The sequence below is a fragment of the Labrus mixtus genome, chromosome 18, assembly GCF_963584025.1.
Source record: "Labrus mixtus chromosome 18, fLabMix1.1, whole genome shotgun sequence".
Classification (NCBI taxonomy): Eukaryota; Metazoa; Chordata; class Actinopteri; order Labriformes; family Labridae; genus Labrus; species Labrus mixtus.
In genome coordinates, this window is record NC_083629.1 from 11,385,850 (window position 1) to 11,406,460 (window position 20,611).

General features: G+C 40.6%; 1 protein-coding gene across 1 annotated transcript in view; it reads left to right on the forward strand.

Annotated features, from left to right (window-relative positions):
• Positions 1–699: 699 nt before the first annotated feature.
• Positions 700–20,611, forward strand: part of dnajc17 (DnaJ (Hsp40) homolog, subfamily C, member 17) — a 34,817-nt gene continuing 14,905 nt past the window's right edge. The window contains exons 1-10 of the mRNA XM_061063901.1: positions 700–910; positions 6,664–6,733; positions 8,387–8,445; positions 8,578–8,665; positions 8,924–9,000; positions 9,839–9,953; positions 10,664–10,713; positions 12,368–12,445; positions 14,299–14,379; positions 15,001–15,120. Coding sequence (XP_060919884.1) covers positions 830–910; positions 6,664–6,733; positions 8,387–8,445; positions 8,578–8,665; positions 8,924–9,000; positions 9,839–9,953; positions 10,664–10,713; positions 12,368–12,445; positions 14,299–14,379; positions 15,001–15,120 — 819 coding nt within the window. The 5' untranslated portion in view covers positions 700–829. The remainder of the gene's footprint in view (positions 911–6,663; positions 6,734–8,386; positions 8,446–8,577; positions 8,666–8,923; positions 9,001–9,838; positions 9,954–10,663; positions 10,714–12,367; positions 12,446–14,298; positions 14,380–15,000; positions 15,121–20,611) is intronic.

Here is a 20,611-nt window from a genome sequence, read left to right on the forward strand (position 1 = left end):
CACTGCAAAGAATAGAGGAAATGCAGATTAAAAATTATTTGTAAGGACTCTATCGTCATTAAAGTAATTTTACTCACAAAGTAGACAAGATATTGTTAATGAATTTATAACCTGTTTACAGATTTAAGAATATAGATATAGTTGTTATGTTTATGTGGGTACCAGCTCATAGGGGGATAAAAGCCAATGAAATGGTTGATTCGTTAGCAAAACAGGCTTTAAACAGTCGGATAAAATGGAAATCTCTTTCAGTAACAGTGAAGCAAAAATGATTAATTATAAGACACATTAAAGAGTGACAACACAGTTGTAATACAGGAAGTACAGGAGGACGCCTTTATTCAATACAGCAAGAAGTAGGCACAGTGAGGAGCATTCTATGTATCCTAGTTAAACATCTGGTCTCTGTGAGGTTTACAAACAAGCACAAACAGTTAAACATGTGCTTATTACCTGTATAAAGTATTCAACACAAAGACAGAACATGATATGAGAAATTGAGAGAAATGGACTCGTGAGAAGAGATCTGAAAAGTACTGTGGACTGTAGTGAAAAAGGTAGATGTCAAAGATGCCTATAGGTTCTTTATTAAGAACTTGGTCTGCTGAGGAGAATCTCAGCGTGTGGTCTGTAAGTAAATCCAGCAGATGGCAGTAATGCGACTTATTGGATGCAAAAGAAGAGGAAGAAGAAAAATGCAATGTGCTTCCTGGTTGAGAGGCGGTCTGAACTGGAACAACAACAAACCTTAGAATTAGCCATACGTCTAGCTAACGTGTACACTTTATATATTATTCTGTGTTAGCACGGTATCTTTTTACTGGTAGACATGTCTGGAAAAGCCAAAGAAATCCTAAAGATGGACCTCTATGGGTTGCTCGGCATTGAAAGCACTGCTACAACGAAAGAGGTGTGTAAAATAGATCACGTTTACTGAAGCTAGTTAGCATACAGCTCTTACTGTTGGGTAAAGTAAACTCTTGTTTGTTGTAATGAAAGGTGACCGGAGTTGTTGCTAGATTAGATACAAATATATATCTTACTGTGTTTGCTCTTGAAGATACATTTTCATATGCTTACTGTCATTGTAGCGTGTACAGTTTAATGTTTGTTAAACTCTTGACACAATCAGTCTTTTAAAAAAAAAAATAATTAGAGACTCTAGGTAAGTGACTATAACGAGGAATGCAATTTCCAGTAAGGGAAACCCAAGCTGTCAAAGTTTAGCACAACACAGATAAGCCCCCCTCATGGCTAAAATATTGAGGTGTAATACTATGAAACGGCCACTGGGTGGCGACGTTGCATTGATTTAGTTGCTGTCCTTTTATAGAAGAATGACATGAAATGTGTTTGTAATGATTGTGAGTACAATTTTTGTGACATACTTACTGACAAAGTAAGTAACAAACGAATTTATAAGACAATAATTTCCCACATCATTTATGAATAAGGAAAGTCATAGTTTTGCAGAACACAGATATTTCATCAAATTGCTTGTTTTTTAAGGCCTATACTTGGAATTTAAGAAAATTACCATGTGCATTAAACAAAGTAATTTATTTTTAACATTTAATATATTTTCCTTTCTGTTTATTGACTTATTGTTTAACTTCTCACAATATGCTGATAGTAATAATGTGACATAAATATATTGTTTTGAGTCTTCTCACTGTGTAATTATTTTCTAAATCTAAACATACATCACTGATTGCTCGAAAGCAAAGAGTGGTAATACATTTCTTTGGACAGCCTACTTGTAAAAGGTTAAATCTGTTTGTACATTTGTGTGTGTGTTACAGAATAAATGAAATAACTTTTTTTTTTTGCATGCACGGATTTCCAAATTCACTCTGGGAATGGGAAAGTCACCTTACTCTCCTCTACTTTCCCAGCCGTGATCAGTGCACCATTATGTCCTAAATCCAACCTTTTCCTCTGACCACCTCTCCTCACAGTTTCCATCATCTAGAATCCACAGGCCTAATGTGAAATTCAAATTGCAGCCAAAATGAGGGAAGAAGTTAATTTCTTAATTGGATTTCAAAGTCCTGTCCTCCCAAGAGAATTCTCCTTAAGGAAGTTAGCGGTTGTGGCTTTTGGTAGAATTGAGGCTCCATAATGCAGACGGCTGGTTCTGTGAGGTCTGTTGATGGCGGAAATGATAGCGAGGCTTTGTGTGTGTGTGTGTGTAGTGCATTGAGTCTGGAGGGCCTAAAAAAAATCAAGTGTATGAAGACAGATGTCATCAGATAGGCTACTTATCCCAATTGTTTGACCACTGCTCCACCACCACTATCAGGCATGTTGTTTATCACAGAGAGAGGGGAGAGGCTCATCCCAGAGCCTGTTTATGAGGGGTTAGCCACAGCTTGTAAAACATTGCTTTGACGTAGGGGATTTGCATTCTGCATCTCCCTCTGGTCCTATTTAGCAACTCATTCTGTTATCACTGCTTTTGCCCATCTTTGGAACTTGACTGGTGGATACATACTTGGGAAACTGGTAAGAGTCTATGGTTTCACGACTACTGTCTGAGGGTGTTTCACCGTTTCTGTACCTGTAGACTACCCACCATTTAAAAAGATGTGTGAATGCATATCAGCACGGCTTGGGTAATAATTGCCTAATGGTGTGTTTTACCTACCACAGATTGGTTAGTAAAATACTCTACGGCCAAGACCACACAAGTGTTCTTGTGGTTTATTCATCTAAAGTATACTTAATGTTTTGCAGTATATTTACCTCAAGACAGAGCATCTAAGTACAGGTGGTTACATCTTACTATGATAATGCATTTTAAACTGATTGCTCGTCAGATGCAAACCTAAACAATAAGTGTGTTCATTTCTAATCAAAATGGGCTTGGCACTATAATTTGTTCAGCAGAATTTTGTCAAACGATAACAAAAATGTTCATGGACTCTAATAACCATCCAATTAAAAGTAGATATTAAGGCATTGCATTGGCAAGGGTCTCACTGCTTCCCAAACTACATCGAAGCTTTCTTCTTACCTTCAGCTTTTTTCTCTCTGTGCGTGTCATGTCCTCTTTGTCTCTGTCCTTCTGTCCCCGGGTCGTGCCTGCGATTATTCTCCTCCAGCTGATAAGGTACCGTAAGTAGCAGGGCAATGTAATTAAGGAGGATGGGCCCATGGCAGATCAGGCAGCTAATCAGCTACGCAGGCTAGGGGCCCTTCTGGCTGTGCTGCGTTTACACCAGGACCAGTTTTGTCAACTATAATTGGCACAAAAGACTGGTGTAATGAAGACAAGATGTGGGCATGCAGTTAAATCTGTGGCAGGCAGGGATCAGAGAGGAACAGAGTCTGTTTTTACCCGCCACTAACCATTGGGCTACTGTTGGCCTGCTGCTGCTTGATTGGGGTATTTCCTTGATTTCTTGGTTTCTTTTTTCCTCAAACCCTAGCTTGGGAAATAGTTAGAATTGCTGCAATTCGGTTTTCACTCAGAATCATTTGAAATTCAAGAGATAGAAATGCATCAAAAAACACCAAACTATTTGCTGATTTGTAAGGATATGGTGCAGCACTTGGTTTTTATCTCAGGAGTTCTTATGTTTGAATTAAAGAGCCGACCCCAAAAGCTCTTTGGTGAACTGCACAAAGTTCACTGCCCCAGTAATTGACCAAATGAGTCCCTTTTTAGAAGACTCCACTCGATCTGAGAGCTCTCATCCACACATGTGCTAACCTTTTAAAAAGTTGGCCTGCTGTGACTTCTAAGTTGTAGGACCAAAGGGCTTTAGGGTCTTCCAGCATCAATTAAGGCTTGCGTGTTAGGACATTGATGGGAGTAATCATGTATTATTTAACAGAACAGCACTGGAGGCACAGGAGAGACAAGATACCGTGAAGGATGCTAGAGGAAGTTAAAAGGAAAAGAGAGAGGAGGGGGGGGGGGGGGAGAAGGAGAAAAAAAAACCATGGCAGAGAAGAAAGTTGGATCATTAACTGAAACGCAGGGTGGTGTGTTAACTTGACCTGAGCTCAGTGAGACAAACATGATGCCGTGCAACAAGGCTGCTTTCCACCAGAAGAGCATCAGTGAGGACAGGTTGTACTCTTCAAACAGCTCAGCCAGTCAGATTTTTGTCCTGGCATTGTCAAACATCTGGGGTGTTAAATGCAGACGTGAATACATGTTTATCTTGTCCGCCAACTTGATGAAAAACACGAGAAGTAAAGTGAGTGTGAAGTGAGGACACAGCGTGACCTCTTAAAGGAAGAAGTTTAGTGTGTTTAATTACTTTATAATGAAGCTATACTTAAGACAGTGCTGCTGTCTTTCATTAGTCTTCCATGTTTTTTTTAACGGTTTTAGGCATCCTTGATTTTTAGATTTGAATGTCTGCATAATATATTTCATCACCCTTTGTAACTTGCTGTGTAATGCATTGCTATTAACATCAATGTATATAAGATTTCGTCAAAGTTGTACTACCCTCTGCGAGCTATTGCAGTACAGCTATTTCTTTCTTTAAATCAGTAAGACTGCATTTTCACAAAGCTTAAAGCAGACTTGGGCACTGTAATCAAAAACAGAATTAAAGCAACTCAAGCGCTTATGGATTTTAATCCATACATTTCGTATCGTATGGAAATAGTAGGACAGAAAGTAGCTTCTTTAAGCGTTAGAAAAAGAAACTCCAGAAAATCCAAAGCGCTTAAGCCCACATTTGGAAATTGTTGATAAAAAAAACGTGCACGAAATTGAAGTTTAAAATACTTCAAATATTGGTTTAGTCTTGTTAAGCAGACTCCTTTTGTCAATGGGAGGATTTCAGGATGCAATTGCTTCCATTGGATTTTGTTTAGAAAGAAGGACAGAATTTGCTTAACTTCAAGCCTGTATACAGATGACTATAAAAATACTTTTGAACTCAAGATTGAGTTGTTATTTCTTTGATTGTAGCTCACCAGACATATCTGGCAATACTTGGAATAAGTTAGGGTAGCAAGCACAGACAAAAGAAAATGAAAAAGTAGACAAAGGGTAGCTAAAAATGGGATGATGGCTTAGGCCAATAGTAAGCATATGTGTTTGGCACCAGTCCACCGCCCTGTGTGTCAGTCTGGGTCTGTAGGAAGGCTCTGTGTGTCAAGCAGCCAGACTAAATATCCCTTAATGAAGTCTTTCAAAGACCTCTCTATGAACCAACTTCTCATTCACTATTGGAACTATAATGAGGAAAAAAAACTGATGTTGACCAAGAGATAGAATAAAGGACTTGTGACATTTAGGAGCTGTCTGAGCCATGATAATCTCCAGAGGGCTCACTGTTGGTTTCCTTCTTTCATATAATTATGTGGAGGCTTAGTTCTTGTACCCCGGACAATGGGCTTCCAGCCCAATGTGTCTGAGTTGACTGTTATCGACACTCATTGAAAGTTGCTGTTAAAAAATACTTGGACACTGATGGATTACACCACTCTTCTTAGTTCCCTCAGAATTGGATTTTGTTTTTCTCCCTGTAAAGTCGGTGTTGTATGTTTTGGCATGCATTAATAAGATAAAACTGTGCAAAACAACAGACAGGGAACAATGTGTATGCCAGAGGACAAGGCGTCCAATGCAAATGTTTCCCAGACACGAAGAAAGGAACTCTCAATTTCTGTGGCCCATAGCATACTGGCAAGAGGATTGATTTGTGTTGGGGGGGTATGTGAAAACATGCAGCACATTGGCACGGCTGATTAAGACTGGTGAGAAAGTGTATGTCGGTATGTGTTTTTTTGTCTCAGCCTGAATGTAAATGGATTTTACGTGCCAAATCCTTTGCATGCAATGCATATATATGAGCGTGTGTGCAGAAAGCTTTAGCGCTTCACTCTACAGCCCCCTCTGGTCTCCAAGGAGAGTTTCCTGCTTCTCCTTTTTTTTTTTTCAGTGGTGCACAGATCTAATGAAAACCACCTTGTCATTAACTGGTCCCTAGAAGGACCAATGAATGGTTAACATTCCAAGCAGTGACCTGGAGTTAAGAAATCAGCTATAACTAAAACCTCATCTGACATTACAATACTCCAAAGAATTGTTTAGTTTTTCCACTTTGGTTCTCTGAACCCCCCAAAAGTTCTGGCCACTCGCCTAAAATATTAATGGCACCCTTCGCAGATTTGTTATAGACAATGGCACTCTGTTTGTGTATGTTATTGTAACATTTTTTTAAAGTCTGAGTAAAGCTGGACTTAAACTGGACCTCAACTCAGGCCACATTTATCTTGCAAACTGGCAGCGGTCGTCAGAATAGTTTGGGTAATTCACTATGCAGAGAGTGGTTAGATTCCATTAACAACATGTCAACAGAACACAAAGCAGAGGATCAGCTCAGGTGCTGATTTGATCCAAACATCACAATTCCCGATTCTTATTTAAATGAAGACCACATTTCACCCCCAGTGCTTTCATGTCAGACTGTTACCATTAGTGCCATTATCTCAATGGGACCATCATTTGTTATTCAGACCAGAAGTTTTCTGGGCCAAGGACGACAGGATAAAGATAATTGCTACTGAGAGTAAGGATGTAACCTTCACATGGCCAGAATCTTTGCTTCAGATGATGATTAGATGTCTTAGTCCTTATCCACATTTTCCACATTGAATAACCTTTGGGGTTCTTCTTGTTTTTTCTCCTAGATCAAGAAAGCTTATCGACAGAAAGCCTTAACATGCCATCCAGACAAGAACCCCGACAACCCAAAAGCAGGTGAGTGAGACATTTCTTTGCCTTCTCTCCACTTTGAGCCTCAGACCTCTGCCAGTCAAAAGTAGAAATTTATCAAGATTTATCAGATGTTAATTCCATTTTTGCATTGTGTACAGAAGAGTTAGGATGAGGCATCTAATCCAGCATCCATCAAGCTTCAGATATAAAAATAATGCTCTTGTGTAGCTGTAGTGACAGCCTAGCGGCTAGGCTGTCACTACAGCTTCATTGGCTAGGCCCTAGCCAATGAACTCTGTATGAAGTCTTACCAGCGCCTCACTCTCCCGCTGGCTCTCTCACCAGTTAGCACAAGCCAAAGACAACCAGCACCACTGGAGTTTCCACACTCCTCACTTTTACGAGTCCTTCCGCGCCTGTCGCCAACCAGCACGTCAATAATTCGACCAGGAAATCTCAATGTAGCTTTTCATCGGGATAGAAGGAAAAGAAAGGCACCTTGGACAAAAGACTGATCACGAGGCATGTTTTTAAGTGAGGTTTCTGTGGTTTCTGGATGGCTCAGACAATTCCTGATTATGTCAGGGAAAAAAATGGGAAATTGGTGGGGTTTGGGGGGTTGAGAGGAATAATACAAAAGCAGGGGGTCGGTTTCCCAGAAATGGAAACCAAGTGGTTTGGAGGGCCTCAACACTTGAACCCGCACATGGACTGACTGGGTCTCTATCGCACGAGAACTGAGCAAGTCAGGGGATTCGCTGCCCCCCAGGGTAAGCTTGTTTGCATTTAAGAGGTGACTTAGGGGTCATAAATCCTCACTGACTGAAGACACCACTATTCCCCCTCAACCCCCCATGTTGTGACACTCCGAGCTGCCCAGTGGGCATGGCAGGTCTTTCCCAGTTGGATTTCATTCCAGCCCATTATATGCGTGTAGGTAACCTGAGTGTCCCTGCTGGCAGCATGATCTCCAGAGCCTCCTGTTAGAGAGCTAGTCCCCACAGGGAGTAACTGTATCGGTCCGTTAGGCCTCCCATAAGTGAATGATTAAGGCTGGCTAGTCTTGTGCAGTAGTGTGGCAGTTGTGTGATGGGGAACGGGATTGTGGTCTCCTTGTGAACATTTGTATGTGCTGTGCGTGTTAGTGGTGATTGCGGCAGTGGTCCCTCGAGGTGCTGTAATGAAAGATAGAAGAAGATTCCAGTTTGTGGAGAATACACAGTTATTAGAGGAAACAGGCTTTGTGAGACTTTTGGCACCTTTTTTAAAGAAAAACAAACTGTCTCTGTCTGTCTCAGCCTCATCGACAAACTTTATCTTGAAGAAACTCTGCTGAGCTCAAAAAGCTTCTTTTGACACAAACGTGACAAATCGTGTTTACTTCCCTCTCTTGACTCCAACTTAAGTCTTTCTACTTCACTTCAAGGTGTCACATTTACAGTCCTGTGTTATATATTTGTGGAATTGACAAAAAACTTAAATAAATAATATTATTAAAAGTAAATAATTCCTAAAAAGAAATTAGAACCCCCCCCCCATCAGAATCTAAAATTGGCTACTTACTATTGTGATGATCCTAGAGGTAAAGATGCCTTGATTTACACAATTGGCGCGTCCATCAAAATCTATATCCTGAAGCTGTAACAAAGGAACAAATGTGTTTTATGCTTTCTCACTTCTCCTGTCCCTTTCTAGCGGAGCTCTTCCACCAGTTGTCCCAGGCTCTTGAGGTGTTAACTGATGCTGCTGCCAAGGTAAAAAAAAAACTATTAATGCCTCCAGACCTGTGATGAAGTCACTGAGAAACACACATCCACACACACATATATACCCACACATATACCCACCATAAACAAATCCTCCTGGTGTTTGACAATGTTTTTCAGGCTGCCTATGATAAGATTTGTGCTGCGAAGAAACAAGCAGAAGAAAGAACCAGGAAACTAGATGACAAGAGGAAGAAAATTAAACTAGGTGAGTCACTTTGAAGGGCTTTGCAAGGCTCATAAATGTAGCGTTTAATAAAAATACTGATTGTGTTGGTTTTGGGAGGTATATGTTTTTTTTTTTGTATTTTGTTTTTTAAGTTCCGGGCTCAGTTGCAAAAGAAGCTATTACTATAGCTATTTTTTACGGTTTTGTCTGTGTGACTGAGGAGAAGTTATTCAAAATGATTATTTGAATGTGGTACAAACACGTGTTTATGTGATCATGCGTGCACTTCCTTGACAGACTTGGAGGCCAGAGAAAGACGGGCAGAAAATGAGACCCAGGAGGAGGTGCAAAACACACGAACGCTTGAAGAAGAGGTAAGACAATTAACAGAAACCACCTGAGACATTATACTGCACAAAACAAATGCTGCCAGGAGAAGATTTAAGGAAAATGGAAATATTTAACTATTCTATAAGCCTCAGCTGTGTATTACAGTGCATAGAGGAAACTGAAGCAGATGCAGGTGCCGTTATTGTTTTTTGTCAAACACTCCCCTCTGATTGAGCTGAAAACCTCCGAAGACTTGGGTCATGAACAAAGGCTCTATCTGAGAAGGGCTTTTTTTCCCTTCACTGCCCTATCATCATTATCGGAGTATATCCATTCGGTGATATTGCATGACTTTATGCACTTTGTTCAGAAAGCCAGTGATAGATAAAAAATGGTTTGCATGCTTCCACTGTGAGTCATGACTTGTGCTCCATGTGCTTAATGCATGTTAACATGAGGCCTCGTGCCTTTGGGGGGAGGAGGTAACCAGTTGATGGCACTGTTCCATTTTCTGTCTCATCTTGAGGTCTAATTGCCTCAATGATGAAATGAATAAGGTTTCATTTAGTTCATTTGACAGGGACCATGCACAACACAAATGATGGGCTAGAGTTAGCTATAAAGCTAATTTACATCTGTGGTCTCAGGGCAGGAAGAAAAACACATACATTACAATACAAACAATGAAAAAATATAGAACAATACAAACTTTGCAAACAGTAAGTGGTATGTACATTCTCTTGGAAAGATAAACTTGTCGAGTTTAGCAGAGTTGTACAAGTGATAAATCCAAACAGTGTTAGGAAAGATGCCAAATTTTCTCTCACTTGAAACCAGTTTTATGTTTATGTGTTTACCATTATGTATATCTGTGTCCGCCAGATCGCCCGTTTGAGAGAGGAGGGCTCCAGGCAGCTTGAGGAGGAACAGAGGCTCATCAGAGAGCAGATCCAGAGGGAGAAAGAAGCACAGCAAACAGAAGGCTACACACAGAGAGGTATGCCCACGTCCAGTCCAGTTTTTACCAAAACACTTTCAGTTCAGTTCAGTCATGTTCTGCCCGGATGTATCAGCGTGATCCAATAGAGTGAACCCCTGTGTTTCCCCTCCATTATGCTGTCAGTCTAACCACAGAAGCCACTAGGCCACCTGTGGTTCACCAAATATTATTCACATAAGCATAACTGAATGCACATTTGATTTTCTCCCCTGCTTTAAAACCCTGTGAAGAGGTCTATTTTAGGTTTTAGTCAAGAAGACTACTTGACAAGGTTACATTGGAATATCAAACATCACTTATGCACATAGTTGTCTATTAAACTTGTAACCTTTTGATAAAATTTTACATCAAAAGCTTCATGCTGGAGACAAAAGAATTAGAAAGTTTGGTATCTAAAGGTTCTGATTCTTGGCTAGTCTAGTCTTCTTTTGTGGCTGCAGAATTACTCCTACATAGTCAGCGAGTCTTTAGAGTCTTGTACTGTTTGCACGGAGTCAGGCCTCCGCAGCCCACCCCTGGATCAGCATTTTGTCTGTTGCTGGAGCTATAAATTTACCTTGTGACAGCCCATTTCAAATGGCTGTTAATCCGCTTCAATCCCACAATGACTTTTATCTCAAGTGCCATATTTTTTCTCTAAACGAAACAATACCGTCTTTGTTTTCAATTTGCACGGTCTCATCTCTCCTTTCATGTATTTTTCTCAGTTTCAGGAGTGGAAAGATGTTCTAAGAGTAATGTGACCCCCAAATTGAAGGTAAGTCTCCCCGCTATGTGGTTTTCAGTCAGGAGATGAGATCTGGAAGATGGGGCCGGAATGAGCATTGCAGTTTTTTTGGGGTGGGAGTAACACAGGAAGAGGGGCAGGAGAAGAATTGCTCAATTTCAATGAACGTGCAGGCAGAAGCTCATCAGGGATTTTGAAAGAACTTTCAACTTTTGTAATTTATTATTTGGAGACCACATACGCCGTCTGACCACTGAGCCAACACGCTGATCTTAACGCCCATCCCTCAGGAGAAGGCCCGGCGTCGTCAGGAGACCTGCAACTACGCCTAGAGAAGGCTAATTATATTTCCTCCTTAAAGCGGCCAAGCCTGCACATATTAACAGACACGGGGGATTTCCGCTCATGTGTTTAGACACTACATCTAGTTTTTTCATTTGATAGCCATCTATTACAGCATGTGTATTGTACATGTGTATTCAGTATTCAGTACAGCTGTAAGGCTGACAGTATCACAGTACAAGTTAAAGGACATGGGAACCAAGAGCAACCTCAGAGGCTTTGACTGTTTTCTACTATTTCATTTTCTTTTCTTTTGCCTCCTTTTTTATCATGTCTCAGAGAAAAGTTTCTCTTTTTCCTTGATCTGAAAAGTGATAGTCTTTAACAAGTCAGCAGGACTTTAACAGGACTATTAGAATGAATCTGATGTTCAATATTCCTTAACAGAACCTCAGTTATATTTTAAATGTTCATACACTTCTAATCTTGTCAGTACTCAAAAGTAAAGTTAACATAATTCCAGAAAAAAAACATTTGGTTTGGTTCCACTAATATGTATTTGATCTGTTTATTTATTTAAACCAGGAGCAAGACCACGTATCAATGTGTCAGCGTTTATTGGCTTGAACCACAGGCATCACATTAGGCAGAAACTAATTTTAAGATTAATGGGTACGAGCATTACCATCCAGTTCTGGAGACAGACTCTTGGAAGAAGAATGTCTCATTTAAACTGTCATTTTTGGTAAAAGACTCGGTGAAGACATGCAAATTCCCAGAAATCTTCGAACTGACAGTGAGCAGAATACTGGAGCTGTATCAACTCTCAGTGCTTGTCATGTAACTATTACTACATTTGAGAAGTTACACAATATCTCCTTTGGAGTTTGGTAACTAACACAAGTGTTAAGTGAGAAGACTTTTTTTGTGCAGGCTGTTTTTGTAACTGTTTTAGTTGCACCATGATTTTGAAAATCTGCATTTTTCACAGTGCAAAAAAAGTAACAAGACTTTAGTAAAGACACAGAAACACTGATCAAAGATGCAATATATTCCAGAGGAGGACAATCCTCTTATCATTGCAGTTTTAGTTAAGCAAGTGAGTCAGTGTGTATTTACTGGTTCAGGGCTTGGTGTGTTTATTTTCTCCTTCTTAGCTGTCCGGCAACCTCGCTATGAGTGGAAATTGACTGCAGGTCTCACAGGTGGTGCTGGGGTGATGTTCACACAGCTCAACAATGTTCTCCTCCCGCGGTATCATCAGGGCCAAGCCTGCACGGCACGCTCTGCCTCCCCTTCACCTGAATTCAATCAATTGTGGTCCATTAGAACATTATTATGCACTTCTTTAATTCTGGTAAGTCCTCACGCTTCTCCTATGTTTTTTTTTTTCTAATTTCAGTTAAAGTGGAAGTTTAAAAAAGAGGACGAGACGAATGGGGGGTACTCCCAAGACATTCTTTTCAGACTTCTACAAAAGGTACACATCCTGGAAATCAATAAAGAGATGCTCAATGTAATAAGACTGTTCATTCATATATAACATGGATAAATGTACTGCGGTTTGATCCAGAATAGAGTTCTAGTAATGTACCATTTTAGATTTGATAGTTTAATGATGTATACATGGACACTACCGTTGTAATAATGCTGCTATATATGAGTTTCTTTATTAGGATATTGCAGGTAATGTTGTAAACTTAGGACTGCTTTACAGGAATTTTGGATTCTGAGGTATTTTTTGATCAGTGTGATGAAGTTCACTGATCTGTTCTGTCTTTGAATGGCTGCATTAACCTTAAACAGACATTCCGACCTTGGTACTCTTTGTTTGTAATATTTGATGGTGATAATTTTGGTGAAATTCTTCAAATCAGGTTCTATTTTTTGTTTTGTTTTTGCGATATTCATTGCCATTTGCTACGTACAGACTTAGCTATGAAAGACAGCGTGTTATCTTAATATCCTCACTGTCCCAACAAAGGAGCTCTACGGTAACAAACCTGCCTGCAGAGTCCGAGCATATTTGAGGTCTGCATGACATCAGCGCAGTAGATTGTTTCTTTTTTTCTTCCCCTTAAACAAGGCCCATTAAGTTTTGTTGCAGTGAAAGTGCTGAGGGCAATGTTGTAGTGCCCTTTTAAAGCCATGCACACCATTGTTTGTGCCCCTCTTACCAGGTGATTAAGCAGTGCCAAGGGAGGCATTTGAAAATGTGCTCTTCTCATGCAACCCAGTACCACCTTATGCAATGATGCGTGCGCCATAGGTCGGTCTGAAACGAGGGAAGAGGGCAAGAGTCACTGACGTCAAGCTGTTCGGAAAAAAAAGGCGTTTTGAGTTTTCTCCTCTGCACGAACTTAATCACTACTGTCCCAGGCAGGAGGGCTGTGTCAAAATAAACACTGTGTTGTTCCTTTTTCAATTCTTAAGCAGAGGAACACATTTCAAGGAAAAATGTTGTTTGAAATGGCAAGCTCCAGTGAGTGACACTTAATGGTTCAAGTAGAAATAGCCTCCGCTGTGTGGGAAAGCAAGTCGAGTATGTGTCTCTTTTTGCGTACGTGTGCTGACTTGTGTACTTTGGCCGCTTTAGAATAATACAAAAAAACCCATGAAAATACATTTATATTTTATGAAACAGAGGCCTTTTGAGAGTCTCCTTTGTCACTGTTGGCTTGCTCCATGGTGTCCTTTATAAGCATTATCATTCCAGTACTTTCCCCCGTTCCCAGAAAGCTACTTTTTTTCACAAGATAAGATTCTCAAAGGAATTTCCAAAAAACCCTCATGGCTGCTGAGCTGAGTTTCCAGCCTTCCTCCTTTTCTCTCCATCTCTCCGGGACAGAGACCAGGCAATGACTGAGATGCTATTTATCTTGCTCCCCTTTTTGGCCGGCCTTTCCGCCCTGTTCTAATCTGAGGCAGGGCGTTTGATGAGAGGCACGTCTAACTTAAGTCTCCATGCAACAAAAAAAAATGTTTGTTATCGAATATTGATAACAAGAGTAGCTGATCTGATGGCAAGAGTCTGGTAATATAACAATGTATTGCTTCTTGTCTTTTTTTAAGAGGTCAGAGGTCGCACTCTTAAACATGATGTTGCTTTAATGCTCTCGGCGGTGTTACTGGCTCACTCACAAACATACAAAGCCCATCATTAGTGATTAGCTTGAACAACCAAACACATATTGAATCCAAACTTTGAGTCTACACATGCTTTGTGTTTGCATGGTTATTGGTTGCTCTGTGAAAGGAAATACTAATTTGAATGTTCTGCATGTCTCCTCTTTCCTCTCCCCTTTTCTTTTATTCTCTGTTTCTTCCCTCTAGTACGGAGATGTGTTAAATGTGATTGTTTCCAATAAGAAGAAAGGAAGTGCTGTGGTTGAATTTGCAACTGTGAGAGCGGCTGTAAGTACCCAACTCTTCCCCAGTCCCTGTCCTCGTTCTTTCTGCTCAACAATGAAAATCTTTTTTCAAAGCGGACATTTGCATGGAACCACATTTGCTTACCGCTCAACTGCCTGGTTGTCCGAGGTCACCTGCTGAGTTAGATTTTTGTTGAATGTGACACCTTTCATGGACCTGCCAGCCTTGGGACAGTTTCTGCAACCAACGGAAATGTTTGAGTCGTGTTGAGAGCTGTGTGCTTCGAGGAACCATTGGATGGAAGGACCCATTGTTCTACGCTGTCTGGGTCCTCAGGCTGTTTGTCATGATGTTGTACTTTTATGTTGTGGCTTCCTCTCCGTGGTGTGTGGTTTCTGTCCAAAGAACATGTCGGCCTGTCTACTGGGATCTGGGCGCAGGTTCTGTGGTGTCCGCCTGCCCATGTCCTTATCCCAGCCTTGCTCTGGGTGTTGGCACAGTTACAATCCACCTTTATGCTTTGTTTGCAAGTGTTTTTCACATGTTTATTACACCAAAAGTCCCTTCACAAATACCTGAGTTATACAGATTTCAGGACCCTTATAATATATGTGCAGAGAAACTATTAGAAGATCTTCTGGCTGATTATTTCTGTCCTTTTAGGAGCTGGCAGTTAAAAATGAATGCGGCCTGAGTGAAAACCCCTTGAAGATTGCGTGGCTTGAAGGACAGCCGGCGGTTGTCACCACAGCAGCTCAACCTGGCCAGTTCGTGTCTTCACAGGTACGTTGAAAAAAAATAGTAGTTGTAAATCCTTCTCTTACCCTGAAAGCACATATTACAAAAGCTTCCCATGTACACAGCTTCCAACACAAATACTATTGCCTAAACACTGACCCAGAAAACGAGGTATGTAAACCCTCGGAGGTTTTATTTTCATATCAGTGGTGCAAATGTTGCACTCCCCTCGTCTGGCCTAGAACAATGTGTTTGGTTAAGTGACCCTCAGTTTATTTGCTTTGGAGTGGTGCGGCGCTGATCCGGTACCGGCTCAAGGTTGCTGGTTGGCCGCTCGTTAACGAGCCTGACCTGGGAGACCCCAGGAATGCTGGGCTTGACAAAGCAACACACGTGAAGAAGAGTGTAATAATGGCGGGGGATAGAAGTAATGCCAACATTGTTAAGGCTGTGTCTCTATATTGCTAGTTATAATAAAACGTTATACATATTTTAAGAGATCTGCATTTTGTTCATTGAGATATTTATTATCTCTCTGATCATGGTTTTGGTGCTCATTTTTCATCGGAAGGATGGATCTTCTGCAGGCCAAATGTTTAATGCACTTAACTGGATGCTTCATTGAGGAAAAAAGTATCTTAAAACATTTCCTTCCTGAGGAGTAGCCCGGTGTGATTTGGAAATCACAGTAGTCTGTATTGCAAGCTCAATGATTTAATTGATTTTGCTTGCCCACATTTTTTTTTTCCTGCTTTCAGCACATGCATCCACCAAAGACACATTTAACCATTTCCTGTCCAAAGATAATCACATTTCAGCTATTTCCACAGAGAATATACAAAGTTTTCCTTACTGGTCATTAGATTAGTATGAAGTAATTTTTTTCCCCCAACAGTGTCCATTTACTTCTCCTCTGTTGTGATCTTTACCTGTGAGGGATTACAGATCAGTAGACTATCTGCGTCTACTTATCTCTGTCTCCAGAGCTGCTGCTGAACTACATTTCACCCCTAAACCCAGTGCTGAGTCTCAAGGCCCCATGTCAAGACTAGCATGTGAGACTGAGCCTGCACACTGGGACTTGTCACACTAATCTCTTTAAATGTTATTATGGTAACCCGTCTTAGCTTACAGATATCTAAAACGGATTGCTTCATCTTTTTTTTCCCCTCTCTGCCTCTGAGAATGAAAACATTACTTTGGCCGGGTAATTTTCACATTAGCATTCAGCAAGAATATTATCAAAAACATGACATAATGGGTTAGCCGTTCTACTAATAAGTAATGTTGTTCCACATCTGGCCTGGGGTCAGTGGACCTGGCTAGAGGTAATAAGAAGCTAGAGCCTTGGAGGTCCCTCTCTATTCCTGTCTTTATCTGAAATCTAAATATTAGATTCTTCTCCTGTCATTTACCTCTCCATCGCTCCTCCACAACAGCCAGCTGCACTCACATGGGAGCCACTTGGGTGAGGACTTGCTTCTTTGACCTCATCAGTCCACACATCGAGCTCTGAGAGTGAAAGTCTCACTACAGGGAGCTCAGAGTCACAGCTGTATGACTTCAGCCTCAGCTTCGGTTCCAGCTCGCTTTATTCAGTCATACAGGGTCAATGTGAATGGCAAACAGAATGCAGGGACTCATCATCAAAAACCTTTTTCAGGTGCTGGATTACTCTAAACTGATAATCAAACAGCTGATCCATACACTCTACTGACAGCTCCCTATTTGTTTGCAGATTTGTGTCTGGCATTGATTAATAATAGTGCATTAAAACGCCAGACAAGCTAATTACCGTACAATAAACAGTATTGAAGAGGCCCTCACACCTTCGGGAACTTAAAAGCAGCTGCAAATTCCAAACAGACACTAAACAGTCCACTGGGATATTAATTTATACGTGATAATGTGGACAATGCCACTTCCTGTGTTCATTTTGGGGTACGAAAGAAAACACACCAGCAATCACTTCTCATACATTCTGTTGTTTGTCAGACCTGGTCTGCTGGCTCTTACCAGTGTGGGGCGCCCATACTATCACTATGACCAGCTCTATCTCTCAGTTAATGGTAGAAGCAACTGTCCGACAATGGACTGGTGTGTACACAACTTTTGCACGCATCCAACCTTCATGGCATTATTTCCACAAAAAACGTTGCTTAACGTTTGCTACGTTTGGTAAACAACAGGAAAGTTACTTCTATTTTCCTACCGAGGGTTCACGTGTGTTTGGCCCAGCAAAGGTGGGTTTGTATTTTCATCTGAGTTTGACAGGCTTGCACTATCTCTCTAAAACATATCCATTTCAGCTGCTGAGGGCTAACCCAAGCTCAAGCTAACCATAGACAGCTCACACACTCTGGTTTTGCGCCAACAATGATGCACGAGCTAAAGCTAGCATCTGCCCAAAACAGTAACCGTGTAGTTTGATGAGCAATACAATGTGTAGCAATAAGCGAATGTTAAAGTTAGCCACACTGAACTATTACCGCAGCTCCACAGTGAGAACTGCTTGGATTTCTGTCAGACTGTTGTTTCTTGAAAGGTGTTAATGCTGACCAGACCAGGACTGAGGCTGGTCCAGTGATAGCCTTATTAGAAAGCTGGCGCCAAGATTTAGCTTAGATTTTAGCCATTAGGTGGTGCTATAACCATAAACACATATTAACATGTAGTAGTGTTGTATCTTGAACTCATTATCTTTGGGAAATCATATGTAATAAATATATAAATTAAATTAGCAGGAAGCTGTCAGCACAGTAAGTTGTACTTTAATAAAGTATCTCAAAGATCGGAGGGCACATTTCCCCTTAATGGACACCCCTAAGTGTTTGGAGACTTTGAACATTATTAACTATGACATGGTGCGTTCGAGTTTCATCACTCTGACAAGGAGACAATGAGGAGACCTGTTGAACTGTTGGTTCTGTTTTATTCTGCTTTTTCAGAAAGATGATATGACATGATTAATGCTGGGCCCCTGCTGCATCCACACAGTTTTTTTTTTCTCTCACTGTGGATATTAAAAGTTTCATAACGGGGAAGGGTCACATCTTTCTCACTGTGTGAAATAGCTCCCCATGCTCCCGACTTAATTTAGACTGATCATTTGGGAAAGGATCTGGTTTCGTCTCCAAACTGTACTTGGTTGTTTCTTTACGCTTTGACATAATAAACCATCAGACTTAGAGATTGAGAAATGGCGGGTTTATAGAAGAAGTCATTCCCATCAGTGCATTTCTATTAGAGTTGTATTGTACACAGTTGCAAAATCTCAGCCAATCTGGAATTAGTCATGGTTTCTGAATGATCCTGACGTCAGAAAATAAACAGTGTTTTGAATTAATTGCTGTTTTTGCGGTAACAGAAACTGTTTCAGGCTCAGACTGTGTTAGTGTGTGGCTGCATTTATGGTAACACACAGTCAAACTATTGAATCATATCACACCTCCAAGACGGTCTAGGATGTGGAAATGACCATCTAAATATCTGCTTTGTCTTTGCCAGACCTCAAGTCTGTGTCATCGTAGATGTAATGCTTACATGAATCACTGCTATCACATAGATTAGCTCAGCATGCTCTGAATACGTACATTTAAGCCTTTTATGCCTGTTGACTCCGTCTAGAGCTGAAGAGTCATGGCATGTTTGCCACAACAAAAAGCAGATGCTAAAGAGCAGTCATTCTCTGAGTCTTTTTCCCGTCCTCCAGTTTGTTAGTGCTTAAAAAGTGTCTTCTCAAATAAAATAGCCGTAGTCTTTAAGACTGCTGTTTGTGGCCATTATTGACCCCCTCTCTGAATCAGGATAACACACTTGTAGGGGAGAGAACAGCAGGTTTTTATTTTATTTTACTCCCAACAAAGACAGAAGTAAGCAATATTATAAATCAGGGATGCTGCCTGAAAGTCGGAAATTTGAATTGTTATACAAAAAAGACCCGGAGCTAACTCTTATTTCGTCAGTCAAAACTGCACTATTTTTTTTTTTTAAACCTGTGTCATTGTACTCAGAGAAATGCAGGAGCAACAGCATAGCAGGCTTTAAACTTAACAAACCAAGTGTAACAGTAATCCTTCGATGGCCAGCATTGACAAGGTTCTAGTCGGGAGCCAAAATATAACAGAGCTCTGCAAAATGAATAGACCTGGTGATTGATTGAGATTATGAATCATAGCATAGCGTACAAGTAATCAGTGTTTCTTTGTTGCTCTTGAATGTAAACCGGACACTAGGAGGGCCTGCTAGCAAGGCTCCTGTTTAGCTTGTTTGTAGGTGCTCCTCTTGTTTTAAGGGTAGGGTTCTTTTGTCGTTCATCATTTACAAAGCAACGTCGACATGGCAGTTTAAACCAGTGAACACCCTGCACAGCAGTTGCACAGTGTGGCCCTCAACCGAAAGAAATTTGGCAACCAATTGTGACAAACCGCACATTACAGCCGAATCTGTTTCAACCTGTTACAGCAACAGCTTAATTATGAATATTAGTAACCTGCTATTCATACTGTGTTTCATGGTTGAATAGAAATAGAATGAAGACGCTGGATTGGAGCTGTTGGGGAAATCATGTCTGTGTAAAAGAAACCCTAAGGGAACAAAAGATCAAACTGTTCATACAGAGATACTCTGAGTAGGACTAACTCTCTGTGGCTCGATTCTCTGAATATATACAGACAGCATACAATATATAACTTTAGCACATATCCTTTTGTTTGTGAAACAATGTAAACTCATGCTACATATTTTAGAAGCATCCTTATTTTTATTCAGGGAGATGAAATAACAGCGGGAAGGACACCTCTCTTATTTTCCAGAATAATATTACAAAGCTTTCAGTTAGTACCTGACAAAATAAATGACTCATAAGAGCTATACTCTTCTCAGCGGGATGACAGGGTTTCTTGGTATTCGGCATGACAGCAAGGAGAGAAGTGGTACCAGATGGAATAGGGAAATGTCACAGTTCGTACAGTTTGTGCAGTGCAGACAAGATCATTTGTTGAGATAATTTTCCATTCAAATGACTTTTTTCTCACATCAGTCATGTAGCAGACACCTGCTGAGCTTAAGTTGAAGTGATTCTCTGCACTGGGATGAGAGCCATAGCAGCCGAGGCCTCTGCAGGAAGAAAATGTTCATGTTTGAAGGATGTAATGAGTAAGGATGGGTTTTCATACAATGAGTCAGTGGTTTTCTTCTTCTGGCTGAATAGATTCGATTTTGAATAAGTGCCATTGAAGTAGATGTGCTAACACTGCCCAAAGCAAACGATCTTTAAATAAAAAGTTAATTTTGTAGAAAAAGCGGACACATTTGATCCACCATTATTTTGCTATTAAATGGCCATTTTTTCCTGAGCAGTACTGTACATGCCGAAATTATCAACAGATGCTTCAGAATCCCTCTTGCTCTATGACAATATTTGGTGGGGAAAAACACACAGAAACAAAATCCTGTTCGACATGCCTGTCTAATTTTGGGTTGTGTGTCTATCCTCTTCCAAATAATACTGAGCTGCTTGTTGTAATGGATAGTT